The following is a 19,314-nucleotide window of genomic DNA, read 5'->3' as shown; positions in this document are numbered from 1 at the left end:
GGGGTGGGGGCCGGGGATGGACACTCAGGGCCTCGACTCCTAAGGGTGGGGCCCAGAGTCCCTCCACCCTGCTCACTCAGCCCACCTTCATCTCTGAGTGGTCTGTGGTGACCAGTGAGGCAGTGATGTCATCTTTCTGGATAAGCTCACGCAGCTGCTGCTCCAGGGACACACGCTGGTCCCGCATCTCCTGCACCTTGGCCAGGATGCGCTTTAGGTTCTGCAGCACAGCCTTGTCCTCTGTGGGCAACAGTGGTCAGTGAGGCCAGAGAAACCCCCAGCTCAAGTCTCCCAATGGGGTCGGGTGGGGCTCACCTGGGGTGAGGGCTGGTGTGGGCAGGGCAGCCCGGACCTGGTCAAGTGGCCCGCTGAGCAGGCGCAGGTTGCCGACGTGCAGGTTCATGGCACGGTGCAGCTCACTGTTGGTAAAGGAGGCCTTCTCGTGGACTTCCATGTACTTGGCCCATTCTCGCCTCACCTCTGCCAGCTCAGCCTTGGAGGGGACGGAGATGGCCCCCGTCTGGCCCACCGCCTCCTGAAACTTCTGCTCTAGCAGCTCATCCTCTTCCAGCAGGTCTCTGATGTCCTTCAGGGAAGCCTCCACATCCGTGAACACACCTGACAGCACTGGGGGTGTGGATTGTAGAGGCAGCCCCTGAGGCAGGCTGACTGAGCACCCATGGGCCCCTCCCCAAAGAGACAGAACCGCCCCCTCAGGTCAGGGCTTGAGTGAGGTCCAGCGTACACTGAGCAGGGTGCATGAGGTATGCTGATCCAGAGGAGTGGGCATGGATACCCAAGCCAGGGCCCAGAGGGGTGCAGCCTCCATCCTTGGTGACCAGAGACATGGAGGAGGCCACAGCAGATGACCTCCACACTCCCCTCCACCTGCTTGCTCTGCCCCTTACTCGCCTTGCATGGACTGGACAAGGTTCCTGACAGTGTCGGGCCGGACGCTGAGGGCCGCACACTTCTCCATGAGCTGGGGTGGGATGTGGCTGTAGGCATCAAGGTTGTCCACGGTCTCGGGATCCAACTGCATTGAATCCATGAATTGGCTGTGGGGGGCAACAGGGCCAGGTGGGTGCTGGGTACTGATCCAACTCTGACCATGTCAAAGGAGCCGCTAGGGCAAGCCCCACCACTGAATCTGAGGTCTCAGCAGAGAGCAAATTGTGACCTCGGACCCCTACTACCAGGTCTGGCCTGGTCTCACAAGAACATGCCCAGGGCACTGCTGGAAACAGTGGGACAGAAGGCAGCTCCTCCTCCCAAGACATGACTCCTTCCCACCCTGGGCGGGAAGGCAGCGTTGGGAAACCTGTTCGGAACGGACATTTCATTCCTCTCCCAGCATAGGCAGCCCTGGGGTTCCCAGAGCCCCGGGAAGTGCCGCCTGCCTCCGCCTCCGCCTCCCGGCCCAAGTCCCACACTCACTCCAGGACCTCATTCTTGTCCTCAATCTTGGCCATCATCTCCCGGAGCAGCTTGGCCTTCTCCTCACTGCAGAAGCAACATGGCATTTGCTGGAGACCCACATCTCCAGACACCCAGCCTCCCTCTGTTCCACCCTCCACCCACCTGTAGAGTGACGAGGCCTCGTGGGCAGCCATGGGTACCAGTTTGGCGAAGATGTCAGGGCCTGTAACAGCTGGGTCTGTGGGGTTCACTGGCAAGGGCTTCACCAAGGGGGCTCCTGGCGAGGTGGAAATTGTGGAGATCAGGCCCATGTAGAGTCCTTGAGGCAGCCTCCTGTGTCCTGTCTCCACCCCACCGTCACCTCTGCCCCCACCTCTCAGCTCCCCGACCTTTTACAGGCTGAAGGGTGTCCAATGCTGGGACAGCCTCATGGTAGATGAAGTCGTTGTCCTTCTTGGCAGAATTGAACCTGGGGGTCAGAAGCAGGGGGAGTGGGCAGTCACGGGGTGTCAGTGGAGATCCAGAACCTACTTCCCATGTGGGACATCGCTCTCTGGCACTGAAGGCTTCCTCCCAAAGATGCCAGCAGAGGCACAGCACCCTTCACAAAAAGAGGGAACCAGGGCCACCCCCACAGACTCACTTTCCCCCAATGACATCCATAGTGAAACGAAGCGCATCTTGCACCGTGTCAGGCTGGCCCTGTGGGGTTAGGGACAGGGGTGGGGTCTTAGCACCAACCAAAGCTGGCACCAGGACACCCTCTCAGGGGTCTGAGGGGCAGCAAGGCCTTCCTCAGCTTTACCTTGGCCAACTTGATGGCTTCATTGAGCTTGTCCAGGGCGCTCTGGAAGTACGCAACCTGTGGAGAGTGGCAGGAAAGCCTGCTCTGTCCTCCTCTGCTTGGACCCCTACTCCTGCCTCCCACCCGGCCCTGCCTTTCCATCAGGTGACCCATCAGATGACAAGCAGCTCAGGAGGCAGCCAGGAGCAGCGCCACGCCCTGCCCCGGCCACCTGCTCTGTGGGGAGCCTGCCCCACCTCCTCAGACTCCAAGGGACGAGGGCTGCACAGATGGGACAACACTTAAGACACCAGGCCTGCAGCAGGTGGTGGCCAGGGTGAGACAGAGAAGGCCACCCCCTGGTGTGTAAGGAGCGGGAGCACACCAGCATCTCACTGAAGGCTGCTACCAGTCCCCAGTCCCCTCCTTGCTGCAGCTCACTCACCCGCTCCCCGAACTTCTGCTGCTCCTCGGCCTGCTTTCCCATGTGCAGCTGGGAAAGAAGAAGAGACACCATGACTTGCTTCCTGAGCTGTGGCCACTCAGCCCCGCCCCACCCTGGGGCCCCAGGCCCTCACATGAGCCACGGCTGCAAAGTAGTAGATCTTCATCTGCACAAGCTTCTTCCAGTCCTTCTGGATCCGGCCCAGCAGTGAGGCGGTGTCAGGGTTCTCCAAGGCCCGGCATGCCTCCTTGTAGTAATCTACCACCTGGGGACAGGGTGGGGCTCAGTGAGTGGGGGATCAACAGTAAAACGAAGGCCTCCCATCAGCCCCGTCCCTACCTGTGCACTGATGCGGGCCACCAGAAAGCTCTTCCTGTTGTCCAACATCGACTTCTCCAGGAGGCACTCCTGAGCCTGGCCCTGGGGAGACACATGAGGTGTCCCTCACTCACCCAAAGCCTTCCCCTTCCCCAGGGGCAGACTGAGGGATCCCTCTTCACTGCCCTCTCCCCCAGCTGACCCCACGCCAAGCAGCACCACTGTGCTCCTGGATTCAACAAAGCCAAGGCCCCCTGCTTGTCCCTCACTGCCATCGGCACATGGCCTGGTCCAGGATCCAGGCCCAACTGCCCCCTCCCCAGCCATCCCCTTCCCTGGATTCAACTCCACTCCAACCAGGGCACCTCCTCACCAGCATGAGGTTGACATTGAGAGTAAGGATCTGGCGGCTCATGTCGACGCTGTAGGCTTGAGGGAAGTGCTCCCGCAGGTAGGCGAAGGCGCCAGCTGCGCACTGGAAGTGGGTACAGGAGACCTTCATGCCCTGGGAGGGAGTGGGAGGATGGCCTGTGTCCACTCCATGGGTCAGGATTCATCCATAACTGGGAGGCTGCCCCTCCCTGGTATGTCCACATGTTCCACGACTGCCCCTCTCCTCACCTCCTCAGACACCCGCTTGTCCATGGCCCCCAGCATGGAGTGCAGTGCTCCTGGGGAGGGAGGAGACACAGTGTTAGGGGGCCTGGGGCCGCTCACACCCATGTAAAGGTGAGGCAGAAGGGGTACTGTTGTCATCCACAGTCAGGAAAACAGGGCTCTGAGAACCAGGGCAATGAGTCCAAGGACACCCAAGCTGGAGGGAACAGCGAAACTCAGAAGTTCTGCCCAGTCTGCAGTCTCCTGCTCTGCATTTGGCAGAGGATGGAAGGGCTCCTGTCCAAGGGGTCCAATCTTGAAGCTTCAGGGATGTTTGCACAGAACTCTGGGGCTCCCCAAGCTTCTCCCTTGAGCCAGGCTAAGGCTGACTAGCAGGGCAAGCTGAGGCCAGCCTTGCTCTTCTCCTTCCTGAAGCAGCCCAAAACCACAGTGGGGAGGGGCTGTCCAGTCAAAGAAGAAAGGCCATCTCTCCCAGCCAGAGCACACAGTGGCAACTCTGTGTGGCAACCAGCCCAGTAGAACCTTGCCCCAGCAGAGGCTCCCCATGGGCCCAGCCCAGAAAACAGCAGAGCAGCTGGCAGGGCTGTAGGGAAGGCAGTGGAGGGGCGGGAATCCTGGAGTTCTCCCTTTATCAGCCCACTGCCTTCGTGGCCATCTGAAGAGCTGAAACCTAGGCTGGCAGGACTGGGGAGTAGGGCCATGGGGAAGGGGTCAGCTCACCAAGGTTGTAGAGAATACAGGCCTGCTCGTACTTGATGTCCTCATGGGCCACAGACTTGCCTGAGAAGATCTCTGTCCTGCAGACATGGCACCCCAGTTATCTCGAGGGCAGGAACTGGCCAGGGCCCTGAGATTAGGTAAGGGGACTAACTACTCCAGTGTGGGGTTGTGGGGAGGCCTAGGGGGACCATACGAGGCCATTCCCCATCCTATGCAGCAAGGAGAAGGGGGAAGGGAGGGGAGGAGCACCCCCACCACCCAGACTCCCCCCCGGGATCCTCCAGCCCTGCCTGGGGCTCTCACCAGGTGACAGGGACAGCGGCCTCCTGGCCCGAGCCCATGGGGACCCGACTCTGCAGGTAATGAAGCTGGCCGAGGTACTTGCGGAGGACACTACAGCCCTCAAAGTCTCGTGGGACACGGACAGCATTCTGGGGGAGCAGGATGGGAGAAGCAGGCCTGTTGTCATATGGGGCAGTGGACAGGCAGGCCAGCTAACCCACAAATGCCAGGAAAACGCATCAGAGCTGGCCGACTGCACATGCCAAGGGATACCAAAAAGTCCATGGCTACACCTATAGTCGTTCAATAAACCATTCCACAAACCAGGGCTGGCAGCTGGCCAACTGAATCCATCCCATGTAGTTTTTCTTTTTTTTTTTAAGGAAAAAAACAAAAAACAAAAAACGGAGTCTCACTCTGTCACCAGGCTAGAATACAGTGTTCACTACAACCTCCTGGGTTCAAGCAATTCTCCTGTCTCAGCCTCCCTATTAGCTGAGACTACAGGTACACGCCACCATGCCTGGCTAATTTTTGTATTTTTAATAGAGACGGGGTTTCCCCATTTTGGCCAGGCTGGTCTCGAACAACTGACCTTGTGATCCACCCGCCTCAACCTCCCAAAGTGCCGGGATTACAGGTGTGAGCCACTGTGCCCAGCCCATCTCAAATATCTGAAAAGCAATTTGCAACATTTTCAGTTTTTTACTGTACTTAACTTTTGGCCCACAGTTTTTTGTTTTTAATAGAGACGGGGTTTTGCCATGTTGCCCAGGCTGTTCTCAAACTCTTGGGCTCAAGTGATCCTCCCACCTCCACCTCCCAAAGTACTGGGATTAAAGGCGTGAGCTGCCACTCAGCGTGACCCACAGTTCTGTATCTCACAGTTTACAGTAACAGACATCCAGGAAAGTAAATGCTTGGATATAAATGCAAGGATATTTATCACAGCATTATTACCAGGGTCAAAAACTGGACTCCAGATCAGGTGCAGTGGCTCACATATGTGGTCCCAGCATTTTGGGAGGCCAAGGTGGGAGGATCGCTTGAGGCCAGGAGTTAGATACCAGTTTGGGCAATGTAGCAAGACCCTGTCTCAACAAAAAAGAATTTTAAAAATTATCTAGGTGTGATGATGCCTTTAGTCCCAGCTCCTTGGGAGACTGACGGGAAAAGATCGGTTGAGCCTGGGAGGTTAAGGCTGCAGTGAGCTATGGTTGTGCCACCATTTTCCAGCCTGGGTGATGAAGCAAGACTCTGTCTCTCAAAAAAACCAAAAAGGCAAAACTGGATACCCGCCAAAATTCCCATTAAAGAGGACTGTTTTAAATTAATTATGTCAAGGCGCCTCACAAGAGAATATTCTGCAGCCGTGAAAACTAAAGACAAGAGTCTCTAGTTATTCATATGTTAAGAGGCCTATGGCATGTTATTGGGCAAAAAAAAAAAAAGAATGTAACAAATGGAATCATACAAATACTGATATCCATATCCAAATAGGTACATAGGCCAGGCAAAGTGGCTCGCGCCTGTAATCCTAGCACTTTGGGAGGCCAAGACGGACGGATCACCTGAGGTCAGGAGTTCAACACCAGCCTGGCCAACATGGTGAAATCCCATCTCTACTAAAAATACAAAAATTAGCCGGGCATGGTGGTGCATGCCTGTAATCCCAGCTACTCAGGAGGCTGAGGCAGTAGAATCGCTTGAATCCGGGAGGCGGAGGTTGCAGTGAGCTGAGATCATGCCATTGCACTCCAGGCTGGGCAACAAGAGCAAAACTCTGTCTCAAAAGAAAAAACAAACAAAAAACCACAAATAGGTACATAAACAAAAAGAAGATTCAGAAGATTGTATACCATAATGTTAACCGTGATTATCTCAGGATGACAGGATTTAAGTAATTTATCTTATTCTATATAAATAGATACATATGGCTGAGCGAGGTGGCTCATGCCTATAATCCCAACACTTTGGGAGGCCCAGGCGGGTGGATCACTTGAACCCAGGAGTTCGAGACCAGCCTGGGCAATGTGGTGAAACCCTGTATCTACTAAAAACACAAAAATTAGCCAGGCATGGTGGTGCACACCTGCAGTTTCAGCTACTCAGGAGGCTTAGGCAGGAGAATCACTGGAATCCGGCGGGCAGAGGTTGCAGTGAGCTGAGATCGCACCACTGCACTCCAGCCTGGGTGACAGAGTGAGAGTCGGTCTCAAAAAATAATAATTATAAATAAATAGATGGATATACATCTGACAGAGACATGTATTTAATTCTTCATATTGTTTATGTATTCTTTATATTAAACATTTTCAATATTTATGATAAACAACAGAGCTATTCTTATTTTGGGGGGAAAACAACAACAAAAAAATGAACCCTCCGCTTAAACAGAAAAGCAAACAATACACCCTCCAAGGAGCAGGTGCACAGTGAGGGGGATGGCTTGACATCTGTCTGCCCTCAGCCCCCTGCAGAGGACCAGAGCCCCTCACTAGGACTTAGCCAGAAGAAATCCTCCAGGACACTCCACTCTGGGAGCTCAGCTCTGAGCTGCCGGCAGGGATGCTCTCAGAAGGGGTACGTACACCCTGGGGACAGCAGAACAGAAGAGTCAGGCTCCAGTTGTACTCTACACCACTTCCCAGCAGTATCCTGGGAGACTCTGAAACTCAGTCTCTTCTTTAAACAGCGATGATAATCTCCCTGGTGGTGAGGCCTCTAGAATGCCCAGTGTAAGGATAAGGCATGTCACAGCCACAGCTCACAGCATTAGGGCAGTGCTTCTCAAATCTAGTCATTCTTATCATACCCCTCCATCATGACCTCTGCCATATCCAAATACCACTTGTACTTAACATTTTTCTTTAAACAACCCATTTTTAAAATCAAGAGCCACATCCTAAGCAATAACAGCTCTAAAATAACAGGTGTGATGCACTAGCCACACAGTTTTTTTCAATACTCACTAAAGTAGCACATATAAAAATATTTAAAAACCTTGGCTGGGCATGATGGCTCATGCCTGTAATCCCAGCACTTTGGGAGGCCAAGGTGGGAGGACTGCTTGAGCCCAGGATTTTGAGACCAGCCCGGGGAACATGGCGAGACTCCACCTCTACAAAAAATACAAAAATTGGCAAGGTGCAGTGATGCACACCTGTAGTCCCAGCTACTTAGGACTACAGGCTTGGGAAGGGGGAGAAGTGATTGAGCCTGGGAGGTGGAGGCTACAGTGAGCCATGATCATGCCACTGCACTTCAACCTGGGCAACAGAGTGAGACCCTATCTCAAAAAATAAAAGGCCAGGCACGGTGGCTCACGCCTGTAATCCCAGCACTTTGGGAGGCCGAGGTGGGTAGATCACAAGGTCAGGTGGTCTCAATCTGAGACCATCCTGACAAACAAGGTGAAACCCCATTTCTACTAAAAATATAAAAATAAGGTGGGTATGGTGGCGGGCGCCTGTAGTCCCAGCTACTTGGGAGGCTGAGGCAGGAGAATGGCGTGAACCTGGGAGGTGGAGCTTGCAGTGAGCCAAGATCGCACCACTGCACTCCAGCCTGGATGACAGAGTGAGACTCCATCTCAAAAAATAATAATAAAATAAAATTAAAAAATAAGACGAGCACATTGGCTCACACCTGTAATCCCAGCACTTTGGGAGGACAAGGTAGGCAGATAACCTGAGGTCGGGAGTTTGAGACCAGTCTGGTCAACATGGAGAAACCCCATCTCTATTAAAAATACAAAATTAGCTGGGCATGGTGGTGGATGTCTGTAATCCCAGCTACTTGGGAGGCTGAGGCAGAAGAATCGCTTGAACCCTGGAGGCAGAGGTTGTGGTGAACCGAGGTTTTGCCATTGCACTCCACCCTGGGCAATAGGAATAGGAGGAAAACTCGGTCTCAAAAATAAATAAATAAATAAATAAAATAAAATTTGTCTTGTACTTCCTAAAACCATCTTTGGGAAACAACAGAAGCAATCTCCCCTCCAGATCCAAGAGATCACCTGTACCCTTTAATCCACCCAAGAATGCAGCCCCCTGTGGTTGTAGCCTGGTCTGTCAGACTCTCAGACGAGCTGCACAGAGCTAAACAGAGGAGTCTGAGAGACAGCTTGATGCTGTGACACCCCCACAGCATCCCCTGCACCTGTCAGTTTTATTCCCTGTAATCACAGAGCCAAGAATGTACTCCAGAGTTTCAAAGGGAAAGTCTTCTTAGAAACAACTATTCAAACCCTGGTTTTACAGATGAGGAAACTGAGGTTCAGATGAGGGAAAGAGGATTGCCTAAAGCTTCCAATAACTTTTTCACTGAAAGATTATTATCAGTGTCCTATGTAAGAAAATTTGTTCTGGGGTTTCACAAGTTTAAGGAACAGTCATCAAGACTAGGCATGGTGGCTCACGCCTGTAATCCCAGCACTTTGGGAGGCCGAGGTGGGTAGATCACAAGGTCAGGTGGTCTCAATCTGAGACCATCCTGACAAACAAGGTGAAACCCCATTTCTACTAAAAATATAAAAATAAGGTGGGTATGGTGGCGGGCGCCTGTAGTCCCAGCTACTTGGGAGGCTGAGGCAGGAGAATGGCGTGAACCTGGGAGGTGGAGCTTGCAGTGAGCCAAGATCGCACCACTGCACTCCAGCCTGGATGACAGAGTGAGACTCCATCTCAAAAAATAATAATAAAATAAAATTAAAAAATAAGACGAGCACATTGGCTCACACCTGTAATCCCAGCACTTTGGGAGGACAAGGTAGGCAGATAACCTGAGGTCGGGAGTTTGAGACCAGTCTGGTCAACATGGAGAAACCCCATCTCTATTAAAAATACAAAATTAGCTGGGCATGGTGGTGGATGTCTGTAATCCCAGCTACTTGGGAGGCTGAGGCAGAAGAATCGCTTGAACCCTGGAGGCAGAGGTTGTGGTGAACCGAGGTTTTGCCATTGCACTCCACCCTGGGCAATAGGAATAGGAGGAAAACTCGGTCTCAAAAATAAATAAATAAATAAATAAAATAAAATTTGTCTTGTACTTCCTAAAACCATCTTTGGGAAACAACAGAAGCAATCTCCCCTCCAGATCCAAGAGATCACCTGTACCCTTTAATCCACCCAAGAATGCAGCCCCCTGTGGTTGTAGCCTGGTCTGTCAGACTCTCAGACGAGCTGCACAGAGCTAAACAGAGGAGTCTGAGAGACAGCTTGATGCTGTGACACCCCCACAGCATCCCCTGCACCTGTCAGTTTTATTCCCTGTAATCACAGAGCCAAGAATGTACTCCAGAGTTTCAAAGGGAAAGTCTTCTTAGAAACAACTATTCAAACCCTGGTTTTACAGATGAGGAAACTGAGGTTCAGATGAGGGAAAGAGGATTGCCTAAAGCTTCCAATAACTTTTTCACTGAAAGATTATTATCAGTGTCCTATGTAAGAAAATTTGTTCTGGGGTTTCACAAGTTTAAGGAACAGTCATCAAGACTAGGCATGGTGGCTCACGCCTGTAATCCCAGCATTTTCTGAGGCTGAGGCAGAGGATTGCTTGAAGCCAGTAGTTCAAGACCAGCCTGGGGAATATACAAGACTCCACGTCTACTAAAAATACAACAATTAGCCATGCCTGGTGGTGCATACTTGTAGTCCCAGGTACTCAGGAGGCTGAGGTAGGAGGATCGCTTGAATCCAGGGGGCAGAGGTTGCAATGAGCCGAGATAGACTGCACTCCAGCCTGAGCGACAGAGTGAGACTCTGTCTTTAAAAACAAAAACAAAAAAAAAGTGATCTAGTCCAACTCGCACATTGCTGGGATAAATTAAACCAAGTTCCAGGAAGGGGAAGTGGCTACCCCAGATGGCCTTGTGTGAGCCTTTTTTGCACTGGAAAAGCACAGGTCTGAAAGCTGCTGGCTCACAGCTCTCTCAGGGGCTGCTCTACCCAGCCCGTTGCTCTGTGCAGGTTGCCTGCCTTATGCTTTGGAGGATATGTCTCAGAGGACGCTTTGGAGATTGGTGGTAATGCTCCTTCTAGGGTGTGTTGCGTCCTTGTGTATAGTGTATGCCTGTGTGTGCAAAATGGTGGTTGTCCTAGGGGCTAAGATTATCTCACTGGTTTTCAAACTTTGTTCAAATAAACCCTTTTTAAAGATTCAATTTATGAGGAGGGTTCTGAGAAGACAGCATAAGAAGCATCAGAAATCTGTCTCCCCACCAAGACAAGCTGCACTGGCAGAATCTGACTTAACTCTGGAGTCTGTTGAAGGCTTGCAACTTCTAGGGGAAGGCTTTGACAGTGCAGTTTATTGCCATTAATTTTGGTCAATTTCAGCCCCTACCATAGTAGCAGTCACCCATCCCCCACCCCCAGCACCTGGGAGGTAGCTGTGCACCAGTTCCAGGAGCAGCTTGTGGGAGCCAGCATGGACAAAAAGGACTCTGTACTCCAAATACAGGAGATCTTGCTGATTGCTGCTTCTGATCACAGAGGTACAGAGAAAGAGGCAGCTCCTCCACTACTGCACCTCCCTCCATGGCTGTAAGCTTCTCCACCCCTAGCTGAAGTAACTTCCAAGGGATCTAAAGGCCCGGCATCTTTTCCCTTCTTCATTTTTGTCTTTTTCCTCCTTTGGGAGGCAGACACTGAAGAGTAAGATGTTCAAAAGCAACCACATATACAGGGGAATTGAGAAAGTCACTGCACATGTGCAGGGAATGGTACAGGCTCAGAAAAGACCTGTGAAGACCTTAAGTTTACAAGGCCGGGTGCCGCGGCTCATGCCTTTAGTCCCAACACTTTGGAAGGCTGGGGCCAGAAGATCACTTGAGCCCAGGAGTTTGAGACGAGCCTGGGCAACAGAGGGGAACTCCATCTCTACAAAAAATTTAAAAAGTAGCTGGATGCGGTGGTGTGCACCTGTAGTCCCAGCTACCTGGGGACTGAGGTGGGAGGATGGCTTGAACTGGGGAGACGGAAGCTGCAGTGAGCCGTGATTGTGCCACTGCACTCCAGCCCGGATGACAGAACGAGACCCTGTCTCAGGAAGAAAAAACAAAAAAACTTTAAGTTTACATTTCAGGCTGATTCTTGGCACAGGGGTAGCCTACAACAATCAAAAACACAAAAACAAAACTAGCAAATTCCGGGGAAAGGGGGAGAATCTGATATCCAGAGATATGACATCATTCGATTCTTTTTTAATTTCCTTCAAGAATTTTTTCTTTGCATTCCTAACTTGGTGATCTGGTGCAAGAGGCCTAGCTTTTGGCCTATCTCAGCTTTTTCACATGCCTTCCTCACTAAATGTAATAATTTCTAGCTTTTCTTTTTTGAGACAGAATCTTGCTCTGTTGCCCAGGCTGGAGTGCAGTGGTGCAATCTTGGCTCACGGCAACCTCTGCCTCCCGGGTTCAAGCAATTCTCCTGCCTCAGCCTCCCTAGTAGCTGGGATTACAGGCATGCGCTGCTACCATGCCCGACTAATTTTTGTATTTTTCGTAGAGAGGGGTTTCGCCATGTTGGCCAGGTTAGTCTCAAACTCCTGACTTCAAAGTGATCCACCTGCCTTGTACTAACTTTGAATAACTGACATAGAAAATATCTTCACCCAGGCCGGGCGCGGTGGCTCAAGCCTGTAATCCCAGCACTTTGGGAGGCCGAGATGGGTGGATCACGAGGTCAGGAGATTGAGACCATCCTAGTCTACACGGTGAAACCCCGTCTCTACTAAAAAATACAAAAAACTAGCCGGGCGAGATGGCGGGCGCCTGTAGTCCCAGCTACTCGGGAGGCTGAGGCAGGAGAATGGAGGGAACCCGGGAGGTGGAGCTTGCAGTGAGCCGAGATCGCGCCACTGCACTCCAGCCTGGGCTACAGAGCGAGACTCCGTCTCAAAAAATAAAAATAAAAATAAAAATAAAAATAAAAAAAAAAATAAAATAAAATAAAAAAAAGAAACCCTGTCTCTACTAAAAATACAAAAAATTAGCCGGGCATGGTGATGGGCACCTATAGTCCCCAGCTACTCAGGAGGCTGAGGCAGAAGAATTGCTTGAATCTGGGAGGTGGAGGTTGCAGTGAGCTGAGATCGTGCCACTGCACTCCAGCTTGGGTGGCACAGTGAGACTAGGTCTCAAAAAAAGAAAATATCTTCACCCGCCGGGCGCGGTGGCTCAAGCCTGTCATCCCAGCACTTTGGGAGGCCGAGACGGGCGGATCACGAGGTCAGGAGATCGAGACCATCCTGGCTAACACGGTGAAACCCCGTCTCTACTAAAAAATACAAAAAGCTAGCCAGCGAGGTGGTGGGCGCCTGTAGTCCCAGCTACTCGGGAGGCTGAGGCAGGAGAATGGCGTAAACCCAGGAGGCAGAGCTTGCAGTGAGCTGAGATCCGGCCACTGCACTCCAGCCTGGACGACAGAGTGAGACTCCGTCTCAAAAAAAAAAAAAAAAAAAAAAAAAAAAAGAAAATATCTTCACCCACAAGACTAAATGAAAATATATCCGGCCGGGCACGGTGGCTCAAGCCTGTAATCCAGCACTTTGGGAGGCCGAGACGGGCGGATCACGAGGTCAGGAGATCGAGACCATCCTGGCTAATACGGTGAAACCCTGTCTCTACTTAAAAAATACAAAAAACTAGCCGGGCGACGAGGCGGGCGCCTGTAGTCCCAGCTACTCGGGAGGCTGAGGCAGGAGAATGGCGTAAACCCGGGAGGCGGAGCTTGCAGTGAGCTGAGATCCGGCCACTGCACTCCAGCCTGGGTGGCAGAGCAAGACTCCATCTCAAAAAAAAAAAAAAAAAAAAAAAAAAAAAGAAAATATATCCAAAAATTACTGATGGGTAGTATACTGAAAATAGTTGCTAATACTGCTGGGTTATTGCAAGGATTGGTATGTGGTTCATGACAGATAAGAAAACACTAACAGCCACTGATTTCTATGGCATGTATCTACATCACTGGTACTCAAGCTCAGCCGTGCCAGTGCAGACTCTCAGACTTCTAACAAAAATATAAGGGAAAACATGTTGTTATCCAATAGTACATACAATAATCAGGGAAAAATACAGCATACCTCATTTTATTGCACTTAGCAGGTGCTGTGTTTTTTACAGACTGAAGGTTTGTGACAACTCTGCATCACACAGGCCTGTCGGCACCATTTTTCCAGCAGCTGCACTCATTTCATGACTCTGTGTCATATTTTAGTAATTCTCACAATATTTCAAACTGTTTTTAATTGTATATCTGTTATGGTGATTTGTGATCGGTGATCTCTGATGTTACTATTGTAATTGTTTTTGATGCCATGAACTGCACCCATAGAAGACGGCAGACTTATAAATGTCCCGTGTGTTATCGCTGCTTCACTGGCTGGCCTTTTCCTGTCTCTCTCCCTCTCCTCAGGCCTCCCTATTCCTTGAGACACAATAATATGGAAATTAGGCCAATTAATAACCTTACAATGGTCTCTTAAGTGTTTAAGTGAAAGGAAGAGTCACTCATCTTTCACTTTTTTTGTTTTGTTTTGTTTTCTAAACAGTCAGGATCTCACTCTGTCAGTCAGGCTGGAGTACAGTGGTATGAACATGGTCGGCTCACTGCAGTCCCAACCTCCTGGGATCAAGTGATCTTCCCTCCTCAGCCTCCTGAGTAGCTGGGGACACAGGTGTGCACCATCATGCCTGGCTAATTTTTTTTTTTTTTTTCCTGTAGAGACAGGATCTCACTCTGTTGAGTTTGGTCTCAAACTTCTGGGCCTGAACTCCAGGAGGGACCGATCCTGCTGCCTTGGCCTCCCAAAGTGGGGGCATCGTAGGCGTGAGTCACCACGTCCAGCTGTCTTTCACTTTACATCAAAAGCTAGAAATGGGCTGGGTGGTTTCTTTTCTTGTTGTTTTTGAGATGGAGTCTTGCTCTGTCACCCAGGCTGGAGTGCAGTGGCATGATCTCAGCTCACTACAACCTCCACCCCCTGGGTTCAAGCAATTATCCTGCTTCAGCCTCCCAAGTAGCTGGAACTACAGGCACATGACACCACATCCGCCTAATTTTTGTATTATTAGTAGAGATGGGGTTTCACCATGTTTGTCAGGCTGGTCTCAAACTCCTGACCTCAAATGATCTGCCCACCTCAGCCTCCCAAAGTGCTGGGATTACAGGCGTTGAGCCACTGCGCCCAGCCTAGGCAGTTTCTTTATCCCCCTATCAAACCAATCCTGTCTACCCATGCATAAAAAAACAATACTCTCCTCCTACCTGTCTGAGCAACTCCAGCTTCTTCAGTTCTTCATTGTAGGCTTCTGGGTTCTCTCCATAATTCTTCAGGACAAACTAGAGAGAGAGAAGAACATAAGCCAGTGGTAGAGAAAACCCCTGCCTCGCCCTCTGAGTCCTGGGCAAGCACCAACCAGGGCTCAGGATTAACTGCAGATCTACAACCATAAGCGTGTCTCCTGGACCACCAGGAACTTGACTTTAATGAACAGGCAGCACCAAAATGCTGACCATGAGAGCCTTGACCCTGCACCAGCACTCTGGCAGGTCCTCCTAATGATGCAGTCTCTCTACAAAGTCCAGGAGTCTGCCAGGTCAGGAAGCCAAGGAACTCAGCTGACTGAAATGGGGTCCTAGTAAGGATTCCAGAAAGGGTCACAAACTCAAGCCTCCCTAGAAGATTGGGCCCTGCTGTATTTTGGGGTCACAACCATAACCTTAAACTCATAGCAAGTGCAGGCAAGAGGCACCAAACAAGAGTGGGAACAGAAAGCCTCTCTCACCAACCCATCCTCCTGGCCTGGGAAAGGATAGCATAGAAATATGTGATCTGCAGTGTCCTCATCTGTGAGGAAAGACCTGCGGCTATGTGAGGAGAATGGCCCAGGTGGGAGAAGGTGAGAAGGAGAGGTCACTACCCACATCAGAGAGAGCACTAGAGTGCCTGTCCACAGTGGCACTCACCACCTCCAGAGCAGACTGTCTTGGACAATGAGCATACACACCCGCCTGAAGGCACAGGCTCAGCCCAAAGGGCCCCCTGTTCAACTCAGATCACCAGACTAAGGCAACTACAACTGCCCCTGTTGCAGTACTTGCTGCTGGTGTCTTGGCTAGCAATCTGGAGGGGCCAGATCCACTCACGCCACAAACACTAAGAGCACTGATACCCACCTCACAGGGCTCCTTAAGGCCATGACCAAGGTTTGCAAGGTGGAGAGAGAGACGGCTGGGAAAGGCTGAGATGAGGCAGCCTGCTCTGTCTGGGAGCACACTCACTCACACCATGTGTGTGGCCACCCATCTTTCCTGGGGTCCCTTCCCAGGATCCAGGAACCATGGCTAAGGAATCAGCCACATGGGAACCAGGAAGCCTGTGTGACAGCTTCTATCTGCCTGGTGAGCAAAGGGAGAAGAGGAACAGATGGCAGGGAGGTGACAGCTGAGCTCATTACAGCACCACGCAACCCTTTCCCAAACCTCTGAGTGTAACCTGGTTCTCCTGTTGGTTTCAGCTCCTGAAAGTCCCTGTGTCCGTAAGTTCTTTTCTCTCTCCACCTCTGTCCTGGACAATCCACCCCTTAAAATCCGTCCCTTACCAAGTGGCCAGAATTGTTATTTCTAACACAACTCTGAGGTCACTTCTAGCTTTAAATCCTTCAGAAACACACATACACGCCTAGGGAGAAGAAAGACCAAAACATGCTTATCTTAGGACAGTGACATGACAGGAAATGACGTATAATCTAAAAAGAATGTGTGCAGTAGCTTCCCAAAGCCTCTAGGACCAAATCTAATCTTGGCACAGAGTTTATGACCCTGCACAACCTGTTCCTGGCCGGGTGAGGTGGCTCAAGCGTGTAATTCCAACACTTTGGGTGGCTGAGGTGGGAGAATCACTTGAGGCCAGGAATTGGAGATCAGCCTGGGCAAAAGAGCAAGACCTGTCTCTATAAAAATAAACAAAAATAAACAACCTGCTCCCCACAACCTTCAAGGATTATCCTCTGGCACCTCCCAGGGACAACCAGCCAACAGTACTTGGGAATTACTGCTCTCAGGTATCAATGCTTATCTACATTGTCCCTACCTTCTCTACTAAGATTCAGCTGAAATGTCACTTCCTTGAATATTAGCTGCTGTTCCGCTCACATTCCAAATATGCCTCCATCATACTGTGTGCTGACAGCAGGGTCATGCCGGTGACCCCAACCTCAAACAATAAGCATTAAGGAATGGTAGGGGCCTTATCAGATGTGTTGTATACTCAGCAAATTATTGCTTTTACAGGAAATGCAGAGGACAGATGAACACGAAAAGGAAACACTCAGAAAAATGAAGAAAATGGGGCAACAATGAACCCACTCTTCAAAAATTTAATGTCATTTAAAAGGAGGGGGTTGAGCAGTGGGCTATTCTAGATTAACAATGATTAAACAGGTTGGACATGGTGGCTCAAGCCTGTAACCCCAGCACTTTGGGTGGCTGAGGTGGGAGGATTGTTGAGCCCAGGAGTTCAAGAGCAGCTTGGACAACATTATGAGACTCCATCTCTACAAATTAAAAAAAAAAAAAAAAAATTAGCTAGGTATCACTACTCTTGAGTAGTCCCAACTACTCAAGAGGGTGAGGTGGGATAATCAGCCTGGGAGGTTGAGGCTGTGGTGAGCTGTGTGCACACTCCAGCCTATTTCCAAATAAATAAATAAATAAGTGATTAAAGGGACACTACACAACTAAATGCAATATGAGAACCCCAACTGGATCTGAGTCTGCAAACAGAGAAAAGTCATAAAAGATAGGGGAAAATTATGGTAGATTTTCTTAGGTATGATAATAATATTGTGATTGTGTAGGAGAATGTCCTCACTCTTAGGAAAAACGTGCTGAGATGTGTCCAGGAAAAGTGACGTCCAAAACTTACTTTCAAAGGGCTTGTGGGATCTCTATCTATTTATCTATCTGGAGAGAACACAAATATGGTGAAATACATCTCTCAAAACTAGGTAGCTGGGGACAGTGGCTCATGCCTGTAATCCCAGCACTTTGGAGGCCAAGGTGGGTGGATCACTGGAGGTCAGGAGTTCGAGACCAGCCTGACCAACATGATGAAACCCATCTCTACTAAAAATTCAAAAATTAGCCAGGTGTGGTGGTGGGTACCTGTAATCCCAGCTACTCAGGAGGCTGAGACAGGAGAATAGCTTGAACTCAGGACGGGGAGGTTGCAGTGAGCTGAGATTGTACCACTGCACTCCAGCCTTGGCCACAGAGCAAGACTCCATCTTAAAAAGAAAAAAAAAAAAGCCAGGCGCAGTGGCTCAGGCCTGTAATCCCAGCACTTTGGGAGGCCAAGGCAGGCAGATCACAAGGTCATGAGATCGAGACCATCCTGGCTAACATGGTGAAACTCCGTTGCTACTAAAAATACAAAAAATTAGCCGGGCATGGCAACGTGCACCTGTAGTCCCAGCTACTCAGGAGGCTGAGGCAGGAGGATGGCGTGAACCCGGGAGGTGGAGCTTGCAGTGAGCCGAGATCACGCCCCTGCACTCCAGCCTGGACAATAGAGCAAGACTGTTTCAAAACAAAAAACAAAAAACTAGGTAACCTGCTAGGTGCAGTGGTTCACACCTGTAATTCCAGCACTTTGGGAGGCCGAGGTCAGAGGATCACTTGACCCCAGGAGTTCAAGGCCAGACTGGGCAACATAACAATAAATCCCATCTCTACAAAAATTAAAAAATGAATCAGCCAGGTGCAGCGCACACTTGTAGTCTCAGCTACTCCAGAGGCTGAGGCAGAAGGATCACTTAAGCCTAGCAGTTCAAGTCCAGCCTGGTCAACATGGAGTAAATCCCGTCTCTAAAAACAAAACAAAACAAAACCAAGAAACTAGATAGTGGGAATTTGGGCGAGCACTGCATTATTCTTCCAACTTTTCTATATGTTTGAAATTTGAAAAGCAAATGTCTTAAGAGTTGCTAAAGAGCTAAAGGTATCTGAACACCACTTTCCCCTGTCAGCGGTTTTTAGCCTTTTGTGGGTCCTTTGAGAATATGATAAAAGCCATGAAATAAATCCCCCTAGAAATTTGCAACTATGCACCAACATGAGGATTTACCAAGAACTTTAGGGAGCTGACAGGCACTTAACAATCCTCACTCTGCTCTATCCAACTCAACCCCCTCTCCACTCACTCCCTCAAAAACAATGACAACAACAACAACAAAAACACAACTATTAAAAGTGGCCTTGGGTTGGGCATGATGGCTCATGTCTGTAACCCCAGCACTTTGGTAGGCTGGGGTGGATCACTTGAGGCTAGGAGTTCCAGACCAGCCTGGGCGATATGGCGAGACCCCTATCTCTATGAAAAAAAAATTTTTAATTAGCCAGGAGTGGTGGTGCATGCCTGTGGTCTCAGCTAGTTGGGAGGCTGAGGCAGGACTGCTTAAGCTCAGGAGTTTGAAGCTACAGTGAGCTATGATGGCACCACTTCACTTCACCTGGGGTGTCAGAGTGAGACCCTGTCTGTATTAAAAAATAAAAATAGGCCAGGCACAGTGGCTCATGCCTGTAATCCCAGCACTTTGGGAGGCCGAAGTGGGCAGATCATTTGAGCCCAGGAGTTCAAGACCAGCCTGGGCAACATGGTGAAACCCCATTTCTACAAAAAGCACAAAAATTAGCCAGGTGTGGTGGTGTGCACCTATACTTTT

General features: G+C 50.3%; 1 protein-coding gene across 4 annotated transcripts in view; it reads right to left on the bottom strand.

Moving 5' to 3' along the window:
- PTPN23 (protein tyrosine phosphatase non-receptor type 23) overlaps nt 1–19,314 on the bottom strand; it is a 34,959-nt gene that overhangs the window by 4,028 nt on the left and 11,617 nt on the right. For 2 of the 4 annotated variants that reach the window (XM_033205528.1, XM_033205544.1), the window contains exons 2-17: nt 14,855–14,929; nt 4,608–4,735; nt 4,305–4,381; nt 3,588–3,637; nt 3,340–3,471; nt 2,988–3,068; nt 2,782–2,913; nt 2,649–2,696; nt 2,225–2,281; nt 2,063–2,121; nt 1,809–1,888; nt 1,582–1,696; nt 1,438–1,503; nt 913–1,058; nt 316–627; nt 86–240 (exon numbers count right to left, since the gene is read on the bottom strand). In XM_033205528.1, the coding sequence (XP_033061419.1) occupies nt 86–240; nt 316–627; nt 913–1,058; nt 1,438–1,503; nt 1,582–1,696; nt 1,809–1,888; nt 2,063–2,121; nt 2,225–2,281; nt 2,649–2,696; nt 2,782–2,913; nt 2,988–3,068; nt 3,340–3,471; nt 3,588–3,637; nt 4,305–4,381; nt 4,608–4,735; nt 14,855–14,929 (1,713 nt within the window). Of the gene's footprint in view, nt 1–85; nt 241–315; nt 628–912; nt 1,059–1,437; nt 1,504–1,581; nt 1,697–1,808; nt 1,889–2,062; nt 2,122–2,224; nt 2,282–2,648; nt 2,697–2,781; nt 2,914–2,987; nt 3,069–3,339; nt 3,472–3,587; nt 3,638–4,304; nt 4,382–4,607; nt 4,736–5,546; nt 5,684–14,854; nt 14,930–19,314 lie in introns of those variants that run through there. The other 2 variants (XM_033205536.1, XM_033205555.1) reach the window with 2 other exon arrangements.

This window comes from Trachypithecus francoisi, unplaced genomic scaffold (assembly GCF_009764315.1).
Source record: "Trachypithecus francoisi isolate TF-2019V2 unplaced genomic scaffold, Tfra_2.0 Lachesis_group0, whole genome shotgun sequence".
NCBI classification, from domain to species: domain Eukaryota; kingdom Metazoa; phylum Chordata; class Mammalia; order Primates; family Cercopithecidae; genus Trachypithecus; species Trachypithecus francoisi.
This window is presented reverse-complemented; position numbering and strand designations above follow the sequence as displayed.